General features: G+C 39.2%; 1 protein-coding gene across 4 annotated transcripts in view; it reads left to right on the forward strand.

The window, feature by feature from the left end:
• Positions 1 to 2,020: 2,020 nt before the first annotated feature.
• ABCB11 (ATP binding cassette subfamily B member 11) overlaps positions 2,021 to 20,111 on the forward strand; it is an 84,176-nt gene continuing 66,085 nt past the window's right edge. Inside the window, exons 1-7 of one of the 4 annotated variants that reach the window (XM_039365449.1) lie at positions 2,055 to 2,203; positions 4,277 to 4,358; positions 8,674 to 8,768; positions 10,333 to 10,354; positions 11,250 to 11,303; positions 15,438 to 15,486; positions 16,250 to 16,491. In XM_039365449.1, the coding sequence (XP_039221383.1) occupies positions 8,693 to 8,768; positions 10,333 to 10,354; positions 11,250 to 11,303; positions 15,438 to 15,486; positions 16,250 to 16,491 (443 nt within the window). In that variant the 5' untranslated portion in view covers positions 2,055 to 2,203; positions 4,277 to 4,358; positions 8,674 to 8,692. The other 3 variants (XM_039365450.1, XM_039365448.1, XM_039365451.1) reach the window with 3 other exon arrangements.

Consider the following 20,111-nt stretch of genomic DNA (forward strand, 5'->3'; position numbering starts at 1 on the left):
GCTGCAGAAATACAGATGGTCATAAGATGGCAGCAAAAAGTTAATTCTTTTTGGATTTCTATGCTGCCATCTAGGGGTTGTTCTAATTCTTACACCCCGGAACTGGTAGCTCTGAATAAGCATTCATTGCCCATTGTTTTCTTGGCATAATTAAGATGTTGTTTTGAACCCTATAATATGGTTTTAATCCTAACTGGACAATAGGATGTCCTGAGGGGTTCCTTTCAGAGATGCCCTTGCTTTTGGAGGGATGTTTATCAATATATGGGAAAAGGTGATTTCTCCAGGGATTTGTTTGATTCCCTCAGGTTAAAAAAGTATGAACACACCCATCTGCAGTAAAATGTTTTGAGTTGCTTTAAGATGATCATTATATCAGTGCTGCTTCTGTTATCTTTTAAATTATTATTGTTGTGTTAATTTCTTGCTTTCATCCTATTTTCCTGGATTGGCTAGCTATTTTCAGTGTGCAGCTTAGAGCAAACAGTGGGCTGTAGATTAAATGTAACCAAATCAATAACGTTAGGAAGCCATGGTGCGCAGTGGTTAGAACGCAGTGTTGCAGGTGGACTCTGTCACCTGCCGGGAGTTCGATCCTGACCCGCTCAAGGTTGACTCAGCCTTCCATCCTTCCAAGGTCGGTAAAATGAAGATCCAGATTGTTGAGGGCAATATGCTGACTCTGTAAACTGTCTAGAGAGGGCTGTAAAGCCTTATGAAGTGGTATGTAAGTCTAAGTGCTGCTGCTATTAAAGGAGAAAGATTAATCCCTGCATTCAATTATTCCTGTCTGATTCTGAAAGCCAGTGATGAAGTGGCAGGACAGCTGAAAGAGTATAAAAATAACCGGAGAAATCAAGGGATGTGACTGAATCCTTTCTGTGTTTGCTGTCATGAGATGTTTGGATGAATGGCACACTAAAGGAAGCTTACACAGCCCAGAGGACATATTGAATTCCAGAGGGAGTAAATTCACTCTCCTAGGGGAGAATATGACTTCTGAAACTCTTTTTTTGAGGGGGGGGGGCGGGAGAGGTAAATCCCCAAAAGATTTTAAAAGAAGATGGAGCTTTGCAGTAAAATAAATTGGCAGGTTAATTGTTCAAATGCCAAATGAAAAACATGAGAATGGATATGCTAATTTCTCCAACGGAACTGTGTTTTTTAACCTTAGTTTTCAATATAACCTAGTGCAGGGATAGGCAACCTTGGCTCTTTTATGACTCATGACTTCAACTCCCAGAATTCCTGAGCCAGCCATACTGGCTCAGGAATTCTGGGAGTTGAAGTCCACGAGTTATAAAAGAGCCAAGGTTGCCTACCCCTGGCCTAGTGGAATATAGGTAGTCCTCAACTTACAACTGCAATTGAGCCCAAAATTTATGTTATGCTAAGCGAGAGATTTGTTCAATGAGTTTTCCCCCATTTTACGACCTTTCTTGCCACAGTTGTTAAGTGGATCACTGTAGTTGTTAAATTGGTAACACGGTTGTAAAGTGAATCTGGCTTCCCCATTGACTTTGGTTGCCAGAAGGTCACAAAAAGTGACCCCATGACCCCGGGGACGCTGCCACTGTCATAAATATGAGTCAGTTGCCAAGCATTTAAATGTTGATCATGTGACCATGGCAATGCTGCAACTTTCACAAGTGTGAAAAATGGTCATAAGTCCCTTTTTTTCAGTGCAGTTGTAACTTTGAACAGTCACTAAATGAACTGATATAAGTCGAGGACTACTTTTAATTTTCAGAGGACAAGAGGAAACTGAGATAAATGTCAGCCTCCTAACTTCATTTTTATTTTGTCCTACAATTGTGGAGCAGTAGCCTAGCAGGCAATGTGATGTAATAGTTGCTGGAGTAGAACAGTAGAAAATTCATATTTTTTTTCTTCCCCAGCTTGAGAATAAACATTTCAATACACCTGCTTATATAGCCCCCACCTCCATCCCTAATTGGCTATCAGCTATGTGATGCAGCAGTCAAGTTAAACTTCTACATGGGATGTCAATGAACTTGGAGGACTTTGCGGCTACTGACCTATAGGTAAATAATTGTGGACAACGTGGAGGCTTAATTTCTGATCACTAAGTTGCTATGCAAAAGTTGGTGGGCATTGAAAATGTACAGATGCATTATTGGCTAATGTGAAGGCATTGGAATATTTGATACATATTTCTTTTTGTTTTTCAAAACCTCATTTGGTGAGTATTTTTTTTTTACTATTTTAGATTTAGGGAAAAATAATGTTAAAAATAGCACACCTTGAACAAGCTGAAGGAAATTGTTTTAAAATTATTGTGACCAGATTCTTATACTCTTACTGTAATTTGAAGGTGCTTGCTCCATTAATAGTATAAAGTTCAACTTTAAAAAAAAAAAGTATGATTTTTTTGGGGTTTGGATTAATACAGGAACATACAGTAAGGTATAAGAATGGAATTACAATATTTAGTTTTGTATTGAAAAGCCATTGACCTCTCCATTTTAGACAATATTAAAACAGAATTATATATGATGTAGGAAACTGAGGATCTGATTTTTGATATTTTAGATATATGTATGTGCTTAAGGGTGAGGGTCTGAATTAAATGGAGAGGTTGAGAGGTTAATTAAACTTCTAATGTGCTACCATTTGTTGTTGATTGGTTCTTATCATCAGTTGCCACTTTATATTTTTATATTGTTGTTTATTCTGTATTTGGAATTGTTATGTTGAATTAACTGCTCAGAACTGCTTTTGTGAGATGGGCAGCCATATAAATTGAATAAATACATAAATAAACAAGACAGATTGGGTGGTGAAGATCCCCTTGCATTATTTCCCACATCTAACCCATCCTTTTATGTTCATTCCTGAAAGGGAAAATAAGTCATAATCTTCACAGTGAGATATTTTAAAGAAATCAATGTAGTGTCTTGGATACTGCATTTCTATTATTATGTTATTATAAATTTCAAGAGCCCAAGGAATAACAGTTCAGACCAAAGCATCAAGCACATTTATTTGACAATTTAAATGGTTCTTTTGTCATGTTTACATTCAATGTATGTAAGTATGTGTGTGTGTGTGTATGTGTGTGTATACACACATATGCAGTGAAAACATTCCCACTGCTTATCTTGTTCTGAGTTCATACATTATACATACTGAGGTTTATATCTCTGTTGGATTTATTACATGCTATGAGGTTGGTGTCAACTTTTAGAGATTATGCAGACAGAACTTGTCCAGGACAATAATTTATCAACCTGGCCCTTCAGATCTTTCAACATTACACCCATTGTTGTGGGACTCAAATCCAACTATCTTGCTGTTGGTCATCATCTTTCTTTCTATCTACTTTTTGCAACATTACGGATTGGCAAAGAGAGGCAGGTCTTTGCATAATGTGTCCAAAATATGATGATAAAAAGAAGACCGCTTGCATTAAATGCCATGATGGTGAGTGGGAATAAGGGAATTGGCTTTAGGATTTGATAGATCAGAGCACCATTCATTGCCCTAATCATAGTGTCTTGAATAAGATGTGAGAATGTGTCAGGCATACATTCACATCAGTCAACATGTTGTTTCAGTGTTACTGATCCCTTGTCCTGACTGGCTGTGCCACTCTGTCACGCTATGTTGACTCAATTAACTTTGATTGATCTATTGTTTTTTAATGTATCAACAGTGCTGATGGACTGACTTGCTTGTTTTGGCTCCCATCCATGGCCTTCCCTTCCCGACATATTTCTCTATTCATTTATTTTGCTTTAAACACAGGGTTCTTTCCCCACTGTATTATGTAGCCTTCTCTCATTCATGCACTAGATCCCTCCAGCAGCGTCCACAGAATCCTGCTATTTGTGACAGAGTGACTGAAACAGGGCTATCCCTTTCTGTTGCAAACCCCACCAACTTCTGGGTGTGCATGAAACTTCATGATGCATCTAGAAAACAGGCAGGGTGTGTATCAATATACCATGATGCCATTTTCATCGATTTGACTTCCTTGTCTCTCCTGTGGACATCATTGTAGCCTTCCCTCTTTTTGTTCATTCTTTTAAACAGCTTCTAGTTTGTTTTTAAAGTTGACATTGTTGCTAGTGTACGTTGTTACCATAGGTCAGTATGTATGCCTTCTGAGGTGTATTAGGCAGCATCGCACACTTCTTTTGGTTCCCTTGCCAGGCCAGCATCCAGTAAGAGGCTGAGCAATGGAGGCAGCTTATGTATGTCCCAATTTGCTAGATGCCAGTCATTCCTATCTGAATACTGTTCTCTGTCTTAGGTTCCCTTTGTCCAGAGATAGTCAAAATGGGGCTTTAGAAATAAAACTTGGATTTAAGCAAGATCTTCTTTTCAGCCAGCAGGTATGTTGTGACTGAGCAAGTACAACCCAATCACTGTGATATTGCTTTATTTCACTGCACAGTTTCTACATGGATAAGCTGTAGCAAATCATGGAAATAGAAAGGGTTCCAGGTAGACAAGTGTGGATTCAAGGATGGCCTGTAGGGAAGCATCTTCAATTCTAAGGCCTCCATCTATTATTCTTTTCCCAGTTCTTAGAAGCCGTTTTGAGTTCTTGAGTTGTCTCTTGCAAGACTCATTTAAACCTGTTTAAAAAAATAAGAAGAAAAAGCATGAAACACATTGGAAAAAATTGAGGGCACTGCATTATCTTCTGTTGTCTAACTGATTGAGGTTTTGTTATCAGCAATTGGACTCATTTGTGTGTTAAACATTTAAGGGGAATTGGTATATTTCTGAAAGGACTGGAGTCTTAGTGGACAATCACTTGATTATGAGCTAGCAGTGTGCATCAGTAGCCAAAAAAGCTAATACAATCCTGGGTTGCATAAACAGAGGCATAGAATCAAGATCACGCAAAGTATTAGTACCGCTTTATAAAACCCTAGTGAGACCACACCTGGAATACTGCAACCAATTTTGGTCACCATGCTACAAAAAGAAGTTGAGACTTTGAAAAAAGTTCAGAGAAGAGCAACTAAAATGATCAAGGGCCTGGAGATTAAAACGGCTGCAGGACTTGGGTTTGGCTAGTCTAAAGAAGAAACAGGGGTGACATGATAGCAGTATTCCAGTATTTGAGGGGTTGCTAACAAAGAAGAGGCCATCAAACTATTCTCCAAAGCACCAGAGGACAGGGCAAGAAACAATGGTTGGAAACTGACCAAAGAGAGAAGCAACCTGGAATTAAGGAGAAACTTCCTAACAGTGAGGACAATTAACCAGTGGAACAGCTTGCCTTCAGAAATCATAGGTGCTCCATCACTGGAGGTTTTTAAGAAGAGACTGAAATGGTATAAGTTCTCCTGCTTGAGAAGGGGGCTGGATTAGAAGACCTCCAAGTTCCAGTTCTATTCTATTCTATTCTATTCTATTCTATTCTATTCTATTCTATTCTATTCTAGTCTAGTCTAGTCTAGTCTAGTCTAGTCTAGTCTAGTCTAGTCTAGTCTAGTCTAGTCTATGATTAAAAAGAAACTCAAATAACATAGAAATGGCAAAAATGGAGAGGAGGGGGTTAAAAAAATAACATAACTTTGCAATAATATAGCTTTTTGGTAATCAGTATGGAACTGACATTCTATGTCAATTCCATACTCTGGTTCCATACTCTGTTTTTTCATTGTATAAAAAACATTGTAAATGTATCTATTGGGCAATGAAGGGCTGGCTGGACATATGTAGGAAAGCCAAGCCATAGGAATGTCTTAGTCAAATGAAGAATACAAAGGATTATTCGATAATCCTTTATTGGATTATTGAAAATAAGGTAGAAGCCTTCTGAACAAATGCTTGTAGAATCTGTAGCTTAAAAACAGAAATTAGTATTTTGGGAGGCCTGAGACTATTCCAGCTGGACTCAAATTAGGGATTTTACTCCATCTTGGGTGAAATTTGAGTCACTATTACCAAAAGAGAGGACCAGAATAGTTCCAGTGTAACACTGTTAGGAGGGACAATATTTTCAACAATAATCTGCTAGAGAAATTATATCCATTGAGCCTACTTAAAATTATAAAAACTTTTTTTAAAAGAAAGGAGAAGTGGCTTAAGGTCCTATGACTGGGATACTAAGATATATTCTCCTTGCCAAATGGAAACTGTAGGTAACGTCTCTTGAAGGGTGATGACTCTCTCTTGAAGGGTGATGACTGTTAGGGGAGGATAAAATTATTTTGTTTCCAATTGAAACTGTATCATCATTTTAAGAGTGGGAGGATAAGCAGAAAGCCTTTGGGACACAAATTATTCTTGTTTTCCACCTTGAAAAAGTTTCCCATGTCACGAAATCAGCTCTTTTGCAGCCAGATTTCAAGAGCACTATCTTGGAATGCTGGGAGTTTTACTCCTCTTTGCACAATGTGTCTCCCACCAAACACTGCAATCTCCAGTTTTCCTTGAAATTGCACACATTGGAAATCATAAATCATTCCAGTGTGCTCTGTTTTTCCAAATCATACTCCAGAAATTGAAGAATTAATTTGATCAGCCTGCTTTGAGAGCTCTGCTTTGGACAGTCTCCAAGGCATTCCTTCACTTGTTTTGAAAAGCTAAGCCTCTAGAAAGCCAATTTTATGGGATAAAGAACAAGCCTCCACTTTTCTTTCTAGCTGAATAATCCAGCAGTTGAATAAACCAAGCATGTCGAGGGACTCTGGAATACTGGCTGAAAAAGTGGAACAGCTTGCCCTCAGAAATCGTGGGCACTCCATCACTGGAGGTTTTTAAGAAGAGACTGGACAGACATTTGTCTGAGATGGTATAGGTTCTCCTGCTTGAGCAAGGGATTGGACTAGAAGACCTCCAAGGTCCCCTCCAGCTCTATTCTATTCAAAGAAAAAGGAGAACCAGCAAAAACAGAATGGAAACCAGTCTTTAAATTTGGATTGAGTCTTACTCTAATTAGCATCTGCTCTCAGAGACAGAGGTGCTTTCTCTTGCCAAAACAGTTTTACAGAAAAACAAACAAACAAACAAACAAACAAAACGTCAGCATCAGGACAGGGTGACCTATAGAATGGAGCTGATAGGAACACCTTGGACAAAAAGATGGTCAGTTCACCTGTTTAACAAAGCCCTTGTGTCGCGTTGGGTTGATTTAATACAACATCTGGCATTTGTATTGTGGGTAAATCTTACCACTGTGCATAAAACAGGCCGGTCCTAAAATACAAAGTGTTATGTCCTGAGCCTGTGAAGGCAGGCTTGGGGCATTGCAACGGTCCCGGGCAGGTGCAAGCTGCCCGGGACCAGACTGGCTGTCGCCAGCACTTGCGCGCATGCGCGAGTGCAAGCGCGCCAAAATGTTGCAGTTTGGCCCGGGAATCGCCTATAAAAAGGGCAGGGAGATTTGGGCGTTTTCGGCGTCTTGTAACCAGTATGCTGAACAGAAATAAAGAGGTTCCTGAGAACTACAACTGCTTCTCGTGTCATTGCCATTTCGCGAAGGACTTAACACAAAGTAAATAGCAGGGAAAAATAGGATATTATAGCAATATGTTGGTGAACTATTGGTTCAATTCTATTAAGGCAGGGATAGGTAACTTGGTCTGTTCCAGATGTTTTGAATTATAGTTCCCATGAACCTGGTCATGATGACAAACAGCAAGGGTTTGTGGGAGTTGTAATAATAATAATAATTATTATTTAATAAATAAATGGCTGACATGGCAGTAAGAAACCTATTAGGGTTACTCAAGCTGGCAGGAATAGCCAACACTCCAGAAGATAGGCTTAAGATACAGGAGGATCTGAACAAACTGGAATACTGGGTGCTATCTAACAAAATGAAAGTCACGCTGAAAAAAGTAAAGTTCTACATTTAGGCAAGAAAAACCAAATGTACAGGTATAGTATAGGGGGTACCTTGCTCAATAGTAGCAACTGTGAGAGGGATCTCGGAGTCCTAGTGGACAATCACTTAAATATGAGCCAGCAGTGTGCTGCAGCTGCCAAAAAAGCCAACACAGTGCTAGGCTGCATTAACAGAGGGATAGAATCAAGGTCACGTGAAGTATCAATACCACTTTACAATGTGGTAAGGCCACACTTGGAATACTGCATACAGTTTTGTTATCACAATGTAAAAAAGATGTTGAGACTCTAGAAAGAGTATAGAGAAGAGCAACAAAGATGATTAGGGGACTGGAGGCTAAAATATATAAGGAATGGTTGCTGGAATTGGGTATGTCTAGTTTAATGAAGAGAAGGACGAGGGGTGACATGATAGCAGTGTTCCAATATCTCAGGGGTTGCCACAAAGAAGAGGGAGTCAAGCTATTCTCCAAAGCACCTGAAGGCAGGACAAGAAGCAACGGATGGAAACTGAACAAGGAGAGAAGCAACCTAGAACCAAGGAGAAACTTCCAGACCGTTAGAACAATTAACCAGTGGAACAACCTGCCTCCAGAAGCAGTGAATGCTCCAAAATGGGAAGTTTTTAAGAAGAGACTGGACAGCCATTTATCTGTAATGGTATAGGGTTTCCTGCCTGAACAGGGGGTTGGACTAAATGACCTCCAAGGTCCCTTCCAACATTATTATTATTATTAAGATCATTATATGGTTTGATGTTAGCCCACAACAGAATCACAATTGAGGGTGAAGGTTTGTTTTCCGTGCTTGTGGAATCACAATTTATTGGATTTTTTTTAGGAATTGAAAGGAGTGGATCATGCCTGAACCAGTTACTTTATGCAGTATTAAGAGAATTGGAGAAGACAATTTGGCCTTTGAATCAAATGAGTCACGTAAGCATTTGTACTTGGAATACTTCTTGACTTCATAGATTAAATTAGTAAACATAATTTGTTCATATCATTACTTGGTCATGGTTTATTATGTGGTCATTTTTTAATTATAAAAAACTGATCCACTAATTTTACTAAAACCTAAAAAAAAAACCTCTCAGTAGCTTTTTAAAGTTGTGTCTTCTCCCAAAAGGGCAATTCCATGTCTTGCATGAAAAGTCCATGCCTTTTGAAGCATATTTTCCCCTTTAAATCCAAAGTCTTGCACATTTTCATATATTCACATAAATGTATACATGTAAATTGCAGTAGCCATTTAATTGCTGTGCAGAATATATTCAGTGACATGGAGTATAATGACTGATTTTTTTTAAAAGTGCCATTATCTTTATCAAACATCTAGCCTTAAAGGTGCGAGTATTATCTTTAAAGCTCTTAATGAGTTGGAATCCAGCTATTCATTATCTACCTGCTTGGTTACCTTGGGAGAGTTTCTGATGATGTTGTGGTAACACGGGTGCAGGGGAATGAAGCTCCGTTCCCCAAGCCCGATTTCTACCAGCTGGGGGGGTCCAATAGGACCAAAAGTCTCCCTGTAAAGGTGACTGACCAAAGGGTGAAACTTCGTAGCTGACCCACTTGATCCAAAGTAGCCCTTGAAACCGGCAGGAAGAAAGGCTGACCGCACCCATGCAGTCAGAAAAGGCCTTTTTGAGGACTCTCATCTCTACCGCCAAAACCCTTCCTGCCTGTTATACTAGAAGGGGCCTTCTCCTGAGAAGTTCTCAGGTGGAAGGACACACTCCCTGGGAAGCTGTGTTTGGCCCAATATCCAGGAAGATAGAAAAAAGACATCTCTTCTACCAAACTTTTAATAGTTAATGCATTTTAACATTTAATTTCAACTCCAATTTTAACTGTATTAATGTTCTCATTTTTTTCTACTCACTGTTAAGTCAGCATGATTATTTTTTTAAAAAATGCAGAAAAGCAGAGTGGAAATCTAAAATTTAAAATGAATGCTTTATAAAATGGGCAGAGTTAGATGTTTGAGTAGGTAATGGCAAGATAACTGAAAGCATAAGGGGTGTGAGGAGGTGTCAGGCAAGGATTTTTGAATTAGTTAAATGTAGAAAACTAGTTTTCCTCCTATTTCAAAAGTGCTTGTTCAAAAGGCAACTGGGCTGTTTTTTTTTCCTTGAGCAAGAAATAGTTTTCCTCCTACTTGAGGAAGAAAAAGTAGTTTTCCTCCTACTTCTCTTAAAAAGACAAAGATCAAAACTAAAATCTTTGTTATTCTTCATCATGCATAAGGAACCAGTTTAGAGAAACAGAACCAAAACTGAAGATGTTTCAGTTTGGTCTATTTTGAATTTCTATAAAAGTTATGAACTCAAAGTCAGCGGAATCCTTAATCAAGCATTGCATTGCGTAATTAAAACATCAATGTAGTGAAAAAAGGAAAAAGCAAATATATGGATATAGCAATTGGTAGGAGGAAGAAAAATATCTTGCTAAAGATTTAACTTTCACATTAACTCCCATGTGTTTTTTTTTTCAACAGATAATGACATCAGCAAAGCAAAGTAAGTCAGACCTCTAGAAGTGAGGCCTGTAAAATATGTTGGATGTGGAGCTTCTGTTCTTCCAGATGGCATCTACTCTGGCTATTTCTTAGGACTCCCCAGCTCATTTTCTCTGCCTCCCCTCCCTTCTTATCCCCTCATTACATCCCCTGGTTGCTGAGCACGCTCACCTCTCAACATTTTTATTCTAAGCTATTTTGCTCTCTCTGCCGGACTCTTGGCTCTTCTGAGCATACTGGGTTCCACACCTTGTGAGGAATTCAGTGAGGCATTTTGTGGAATGCAAAGGGCCTATTCTAGTACTTCCCTTAGCTAGAAATGGCCTATTCTAGTACTTCCCTTAGCTAGAAATGGCCTATTCTAGTACTTCCGTTAGCTAGAAATACCCTTCTATATGTGTATGTCCTTGCTTCAATCCACTGTCTCCAATGAAGCAGCTATTCTGCTCTGCTGTTTAAAAGCAGGAGCCCTGTTGCTCAGCTTTAAAGGGGTGCTTTGACTGAAACTTCACCAAAGCAAAGTATCCTTTTAGAGATTTATACAACCCCTCACTTCTTTCCCACTCCTGCCGGTTTTTCTACTGTGCTCAACTTCCATCAATAATCAGCATGCCATGTATGCTAAGCCTGGTTCTGAATACCACTCTCTTTTGAAAAAAAACATACCGAAACAAGCTTTTGATTAAATGTAAAGCTTGTTCTGAATAAAACCCACCTTGTTTTTATATTTCACGGCTTTTCAAATAGTTCTCTTAAAGATAATACTCTTATTGAAATCTAACACATACAAAAAACTGCAGACTATATTTGGAAGAATATTATTGGTGGGATGGACTCTGAACAGAACTGGACAGTTAATCTTGCTCCCAGTGATAAAAATGTATTGCTTTTTGCAGGAGTTTTGGTGGGAAAAATGAAGCCTCTTCAAAGAACAATGCAAAAGCAGACAAGTAAGATAAATGTTCTTCTTGTCTAGTAGTGCATTTGTTGATTTCATTCATTCCATTAAGCTTTTTGGGGGGAGGAGGCAGGATGGAATAATACCAAGAGAATAAAACATTTTTATATGGTAATGCAAAAAAAAATTAAATAGTCCTCAATATAGATGCCTGAACAGGTTGGCTTCTGCTTAAAATATCAACCAGTTCTTAAAAAATACTCTTATCTTTTGAATTATAGCCTTTGGACTAATTATCTACCACATTTTCCTCTTTCCCTGGAAACAGTTGCCTGTGTGTCCTTATGTAACCAGTACGTCAATCATTTCCCTTATCTACTTCAGGATGAGGCTTACAAAATCAAAATCAGAAGACCTCTTTGTTAGCTCACTGAGTCCAATCATTGGTTTCGTGTGCAAAAGCCAGAACAATAGCTTGAGCAAACAAGAGTACCCTCCTCTGAATAATTGTTCATTTCCTAAAGTGCTCTTATCATCAAGAAGTTTCTTCCAATATACAAAATCTGTCCTCCTGTAACTTAAAAATCTAGTCCTGCAGAAAAATCACAGTGTCCTTTTCTATAAAATAGTTTTCCAGAACTCAAAGAGTGCTATCATGTCCCTCCTCAGACTTTTTCCCCCAGATCCTTATTAGAACTTGTCTTCTATTCCTATTCCGTTGTCTTCTTCTGACCCAGTTCTAGTCTGTATTCAGGTTTTTTTTAAAATACCTGGAGTCCAGATTTAGCATATTAGATACTGTCTACTTTTGATATAACGTGGGACAATTATTCCCCACAATTTGGAAATCAAGGCTATACTAATGCTTCCTAAAGTTCTAGTATTTATCTAGCTCTTTCAAATTTGCTCAAATGCAAGGCAATCACTAGGGTTGGCAATAAGTCCCTGGAGCAGCTAATATGGGCAAAGTTCTAAAAGTAAGGAAGCTGAATAAGAATGAAAAGATATGAATTGGTGATGTCAGTTGTGAGCTACTGATTCAACCTTTTCAGAAAATACAAACTAATCTCTTCAGATTTCCCCAATCTGTTGTTTGTTTCCCAATTATCTGATACTGCAACTCCCATAATTGCCAGCCTATGCAGCCATTAGCAAAATTCCCCTTTGTTTTTAACGTGCATCAACAAAGTACTTCCTTCTAAGAAGTTACAGATATCAGACTAAGCGTGTTTGTAACACTTTCATATATTGCTGCAAATGGTTGATTGTTCCATCAATTAACTGATGAGATCTGGGCACCTGTGAAAACTGAATCTGTACAACGATGCTTAGGCATTTTATTTATGAAGCATATTTCGATGCTGCTGCAATCAAAATGACTTTCAGCAGATTACAAAAAAAAGATAGATTTAGAATGTGCACAGTGCAACATAATACAATAAGCACATGATAGTACATAAAACTAAAGATAACAATGTCAGTCTTAACTCAGGGAACAGCTCTCTGGAACAGTTCAGGCTTTAAAATTTCCTAAAAAGCAGTAGAGAGGGTCTCTCATCTTCATGGGAAAGCCATTTCACAACAGAAATGGCCTCCATCAGGACTGCAACAGAAAAACAGCACCTCCTATCTAACCTTATAACATTTGTGAGGCTGTACTTTATATATATATTTTCTGAGGTTTTCGCGGGTGTGTGTATGTAGGTCTTTGGTTGTTCGGGTTTTCTCCCGCGTAAAATTGGAAGTGTCTTGGCGACGTTTCGACGAAGTCCCATTCGTCATCTTCTGGCTGGTGTTTTCAGCTTTGTGCTTCGAGGAGCAATGTGTGGTCTTAGCTGTTTCTTCCTTTTAACTGCCAGTGGGGGTATGAACTGATTGGGTGGGAGCTTGGCTGTGTTCTGATTGGGTGGAGGTGTGTTCTGATTGGTTAGGGGCTTGGCTGTGCTCTGATTGGCTGGGGGGTTGACTGTGCTCTGATTGGCTGGGGGGTTGGCTGTGCTCTGATTGGCTGGGGGAGTGTTCTGTTTGGTTGTGCTCAGGTTAGTCTGAGTTGCAGGGGCGTTTAAGATTTTGGGCTGCCTTGCTATTTTTTGGCTTCGCGTTCGTGGTCGTGCCTCATCTTCATGGAGGGTGTCAGTTTGCTTCATGTATGGATTGGAGGGGTTTAAAGTGGCTAATGATGCAGCTGTGGTCCGGCTTCTGGTTTGTGGTTGTGCCTCATCATCGGTGTGGCTTTGGGTTTGCTTTTTGCAAACACACACAAACCGCTATCTGCACACTCTCTCACACCACCACCCAGCACAGATCAACTCCGTACCCAAGACACTCATCTCCAGAACAAAACGCATAGCTGACGAACAACACCTAAAAACCGAACTACACACTCTCACCAATGTACTAACATCCAATGGATTCCAAAGAAATAAGATTACAAACCTAATCCAAAAAGAAACCCCCACTAAAATCCAAGACAAAGAACAAGAAAACGGCAAAGCCCTCCTCCCATACATAAAAGGCACCACAGACAGAATCAGTAAGATCCTCCATAAACACAACATCAAAACAGCATTCTGCACAAACAGAAAAATATCCACCATCCTTAGAAACCCCAAAGATAAAATTGAATTAGAAAATCAAGGAGTATACGAAATCCCATGCACCACTTGTCCCACCACATACATCGGACAAACCAACAGAAGAATAAGTGCACGCATTGAAGAACATAAGAACTCAGTCAAAAAGAGGAACCAACATCTTCCCTGGTCCAACACCTTAAAGCCACAGGACATGAAATTGACTTTAAAAATACCAGAACCATTGCCAAAAGTGAACATTTTAATAACAGAATAATCAGAGAAGCCATCGGGATAGAAAAACGCCCACACAGCATGAACAAGCGAGATGATACCTCCCACCTACCAGCCATTTGGAAACCCACCCTTATTGACAAACGACTCCCTAACACAAAAAATGATACCAGACACACTCACAAAAACCACACAGGATGTCACCACCACACATCCATGCAAAAAGCAAACCCAAAGCCACAAATAGCAAGGCAGCCCAAAATCTTAAACGCCCCTGCAACTCAGACTAACCTGAGCACAACCAAACAGAACACTCCCCCAGCCAATCAGAGCACAGCCAACCCCCCAGCCAATCAGAGCACAGCCAACCCCCAGCCAATCAGAGCACAGCCAAGCCCCTAACCAATCAGAACACACCTCCACCCAATCAGAACACAGCCAAGCTCCCACCCAATCAGTTCATACCCCCACTGGCAGTTAAAAGGAAGAAACAGCTAAGACCACACATTGCTCCTCGAAGCACGAAGCTGAAAACACCAGCCTGAAGATGACGAATGGGACTTCGTCGAAACGTCACCAAGACACTTCCAATTTTACGCGGGAGAAAACCCGAACAACCAAAGACCTACATATGTGTGTGTGTGTGTGTGTGTGTGTGTGTAGGTCTTTGGTTATTTGGGTTTTCTCCCAAGTAAAATTGGAAGTGTCTTGGCGACGTTTCGACGAAGTCTCATTCGTCATCTTCAGGCTGGTGCTTTCGGCTTCGTGCTTCTAGGAGAAGAGTATACTCCAGTTATTTATTGTTAAAACAACATTTAAAACAATAAATGTTTTATATATTATATATTATAAAATTTGGATTGCTAACAAAGAATTAAGGGAGAATGGGATAGCTATTTCGAGTTTCTTAACTCTCTTCAGCCAAACTTACCCTTCTGAGATTTGAGCCTGGGCTATGTGCATGTTAGGCAGCTGTATTAACCTCTAGGCCACAGGCTCCTTCTCACTTTGTCAGCTGTATCAGGGAGGGAAGAGACAGGGGGAGGAGATTTACCTTGAGTGTTTCTTGATGCACCCTGTCGACCAAAATATGGGAGAAAGAAATCTTCTTTCTTTTTCTTTTTTCTTTTTTTTTCTTTTGCTATATATATAACTATCTTCTGTGGGCTATAAGATATGAAGCAAAAAAGCAGGGAGCTTCTCCAACTCCTAGAAATATTTTATCTGCTGGATTGATTTGAAGGGGGTCATCTGTGAGGCAAATCTGCTAGTAGGAAGATGCTGTCTTCCATCTTGGGATGTTTGAAGGAGGTCCTGGAAGATCTACTAGAAGGAGAGAAGCTACATGTATAATGCCCCATGTTTTTCTTTCTTTGAAGGATACCACACAAGAAAAAAGATGGCATTCGAATTGGATTCTTTCAGCTGGTAATAGCATACCTGCTTTTCATTATTTTGTCCAGGCAATCTCTGACAATCAGATACAATTGAACAGAAAGATACGTGTATGCATGTATGCACATTCTGCACATTCTGTTAAGACTGTGTATCTAACCTGCATTCCTGTATCATCAGTTGTGAACTATGGTATCAAATCAAGGGGGTGGGGGAAGAGAAGGGAACAGTTGTTCACTTACTGAAAGCTCAATGTTTACAGACTGAAGCCAGATGCAAAATGGCTGAACAGAAGTTCAGCCTGGAAAGTGGCTTTCAGAATCAAGTGTGAAGTCCCGGTCATTTCACTACACAAAATCAAGCCTTTTTTCTTCCCTAGATATTCTACCGGTAGTCCTCATTTAACAACTGCCTCCTTTAGCAACTCTTCACAGTTAGAACAGTGATGAAAAAGTAACTTTGCAATCAATGTTCACATTTACAATCTTCACAGGTCTCTAAAGCAAAAGAAATCTGAAGATTGTAAGCACAGTTGTGATTTCACTTAACAACCACTTTGCTTAATGACCATGTTGCTGGACCCAGTTGTGGTAACTAAATGAGAATTATCTTTACAGTTATCTGTGCTGGAGGATTTAATTGAGAAGGTCCTCTGTTACTAGCTGAAGTTAGGAAGAGGAAGAGGGACATGAAAGAATGCAATGCTATGCCATTAATAAAAATAATGGACTAGTAATATAAAAGCAAATGATGTGAAAACTACTGATGAACAAACCCTGCTTCTTATTCTTTATAGTTCAGGTTTGCTTCTTCGGCTGAGATACTGATGATGCTTTTGGGAAGTATCTGTGCCATTCTTCATGGAGCAGCCCAGCCAGCCATGCTGATTGTTTTTGGGATCATGACAGACACATTTATTCAATATGACATTGAAAAACAAGAGCTGGAAGACCCAAACAAAGTGTGCATGAATAACACAATAGTTTGGATTAACAACTCTCACCATCAGAATGTCAGTAACACATCAATAAGTTGTGGGTGAGTGAGCACAAAACATTTTCAATTTTATCAAATGGCATTGGCTCAGTTCTTTGGGAGTTAATCCAGTGGGTTATCTAAATCAGCAAACGATTGGCCTATTTTGGCAGATAATTATTCCATTAAACTGAGTGCTGGATTTGCAGCCTCTGTTATTAGAGAAGTTAATGTATTAAAAATGATAGTGTCTGACCACATTCCACCTCATTTAGGTTTCAAACATATCTTGATACTTCCCCAAAGATAGGAGATATTGCAGCATACTCAAGAGTTGATAAGCGCTTGTGTTAATAATCTACTGCCATCTACACAGGCGCTAAAACTTAGAAGAACTATCGACTTTAACAGATTTCAAAATGTTGCATTGTGCAATCACTTTTTTTTCCCAAGATTTTGTGATTATCCTGAAATAAAGAGGAAAATCTACGTTGTTCTGTCACCTTTTCCCCTCCCTTCAGTTTCTATTATCTTGCAGGGGAACCAAGACTAATACATCTAGTGCATTAAGCTTCTGAGTCTATCTTTTTAGGCTTCAAATTCTAAAGCCAGAGTGTAGAAACTGATCATCGCAGAACACTTGGGTCAAGATCCAAAAAACAGACTAAATGTGAGGTGCACTTTGTAATACAAAACTTCAGTGGTGTAATTGAACCATCACATCAAAGCAGTTTGCAAACCAAAGGGTGGCTTTGCAGATTTCTATGCTGCTGTGGTTGTTATAGAAGCTATGCATGTTGCAATTTCAATTCCATAAGTGGAGAAGCTGAGGAAGGATTGACTAGTAGAATCTAGATTTCTTCTGTGTTGTGGCCACCACAGGTCTTCACTTTCCTTTTGTTTGTGTGGATCAGATGTCAGAGTGGTCCTGCTTGTTCTGTCCAATTAGCTGTTGGCACTCTGCATATGGGCTCAAGACTGATTAGTACATATTTTGTCCACAACTGTGAAATCAAAACCTTGCCCCTTTTTAATGGGTTCGTTACAAATGCAAAAGAAAAGACGGGGCTTCAATTATGCCTAATGTCTTGGGTTTTTTTTCATCCACTCCCTGTGGATGCCCCTGTTTTTAGATCAGATTTTCAGTAGGGCAGTTTCAGTCTTTGGAAACTGAAAGAATAGCAAGCTAAAACTGAACAGGTTTGCCCTGGAATCTTTTATTGCAAATTTAAATGAAAACACAGCATTTTTTGAATCTCTGATCTTCCATGTGAACTGAATTAAGCTGATTTGCATGGAGCTACAGTAGTCAAGATGGGGTGTTAGGAGAAGACTTGTTCCCTCTCTACAAGTATTGAAGAATGGAAAATCATTTGGTTGATTTGTTGTCTGAGATAATAGCTGAGAAGTCAAGGTGGGGTTTGGGGAGAAAAAGTTTTTGATTTCTGTCTGTTTTCTGTTTTTCTTTCTATAAAGACCCATGGATTACATTCGAATTGGTCCCAAGAGTTGACTTTAGTTTTGCTCTGAGAAAAAGCAGATGCGTGTGATATTTTCATCCTAATTTCCCCAAAAATAAGATTGAAGTAGCTTCAGGCAGTTCAGTCCTCCCTATTTTAGCCTAGGAACCTCTCTGCATTTTGTCAAATTCAAGTAACTTGAACTGGAATTGGAATCTCTCTGAATTGCAATTATGGAAAGTTTCATTCAGAGTTTTGATTGCAGTCAAATCTTGAGTCATTCTCATACATTTAATCAGAGTGAGGTTTTGTTAACCTCCCCTATGTGCAAATGCTCATTTGCATATACAGGAGGAAGAGGAAGAGGTTGCTGGGAAGATGCTTTGGTTCCTCTTGCCTGAAAAAAGAACTGGAAAAATATGAAGGTGGAATTTTTAAAGAAAATTCTTATTTTTTTCCCATCATGTCTCTTGTAGAATGGCAAGGAATATACCTGGAGCTCTATAGCAATAGCAATAGTACTTAGACATATATACAGCTTCTCAGTGCTTTACAGCCCTCTCTGAGCAGTTTACAGAGTCAGCATATTGTCCCTAACAATCTGAGTCCTCATTTTACTTACTTGATCCCACCTCAGGATCGAACTGCCCAACTGCTGGCAATCAGCAGAATTAGCCTGCAATACTGCATTCTAACCACTGCACCGCCATGGCTCATTATGCATGTTGTTTCACACATTGGAAAAATGCTACAAGAATTTTTCTATAGCCTGAAAGAATGACTAGGAAGGTATCAAGGCTCACCTCTGGAATACTTGTAGTATTTTTCCCAATGGGTGAAACTACATGCATTAAAAAGGTTCAATGGCAATAGTTTATTATGCAACAAATAAGAAAGTAGATGTTTATGTATAGCTTTATATAATATATGAGCTTAAAAATGCTTTTTCCAGTTTTATTTCTTTTGCATAAGGGTATTCTTTATGCTAAAGTTGTTTGTAGCTTTTGTTTTGATTTTTGGGAAGTATAGTGTTTGGTAAGATTAGATCCTGATGCTTTTGTCATGGTTCCGACAAATGAAACCCTTCAAAAGAACTTCGAGGCATTGTTTTCTTTAAAGAATTTTTTATTCGGGAAACAAAGTATCAGCATTACATAATTGAACCCAAAAACTAAATTCCCCTCCCCTGGATACAAAGTAACAAAGTACAATTCCCACCCCCAATTAACAGTCATAAAGCACATTCCCTAATTAGCGTGAAGCGCAGGCTTTCTACCCAGCTCTCCTGCCCGCCAAAACGTTATCAGGTCTGGACCCAGTTTGTTCTTGGATTCCCACCGAAGAGTTATTATTATTATGACTAACTGAACTCTCATCCCAATCCCCCCTCCCAGAACTAACTAATTCTAACAGCACAGAGAAAATGGCTGCATTTTCATCTGTTGTCAAAGCAAGAACATCCAATGTTAGCAGCGTTGACAGCTTTATTTTATTGTTTTGGGAATAATAAATAAATGTCAGACTTTATATTGGCTTGAAATATAATACAGATAGTCCCCTACTTACAGCCATTCATTTAGTGACCCATTTGAAGTTACAACAGCACTGAAAAAAAGTGACATAACTGTTTATCACACTTATAACTGTTGTAGCATTCCCATCATCACATGATCCAAATGAGGGATGCAAGGCAGCTGGCATGTATTTATGATGGTTGCAGTGTCCTGGGGTCATGTGATTATCTTTTGCGACATGACAAAGTCAATGGGGGAAGCAAGATTCATTTAACAACCATGTTACTAACTTAACTGTAGTAATTCACTTAACAATTGTAGCAAGAAAGGTCATAAAATAGGGCAAAACTCACTCAACAACTATCTTGGGCTCAGTTGCGGTTTTAAGTCAAGGACTACTTGCATTTAGTGAATCAATTTGCTCTGGTAGTTAGAGGCACCAGGCTAGAAACCATAAAACCAATGTAAGTTCTAACCTTGTCTTAGGCATGAAGCTGGCTTCATGGCTATAGCCCAGTCCTTCTCTCTCAGTCCCAGAAATGGTAAACCACTTCCAAAATCTTTTCAAAGAAACTGCAGGGATTTGATTTGACTTGATTTGAGGGCAAGACAGACTTGAAGGATTTTTTTTAAAAAAGCAGCTTCTATATGGAAAAAGGGGCCCACATCTACCATTAAACTAATCCCCAAATATTTGCTGTTCCTGTTG

Source organism: Crotalus tigris, unplaced genomic scaffold (assembly GCF_016545835.1).
Source record: "Crotalus tigris isolate CLP2741 ecotype Arizona unplaced genomic scaffold, ASM1654583v1 scf7180000020074.1721668, whole genome shotgun sequence".
NCBI classification, from domain to species: domain Eukaryota; kingdom Metazoa; phylum Chordata; class Lepidosauria; order Squamata; family Viperidae; genus Crotalus; species Crotalus tigris.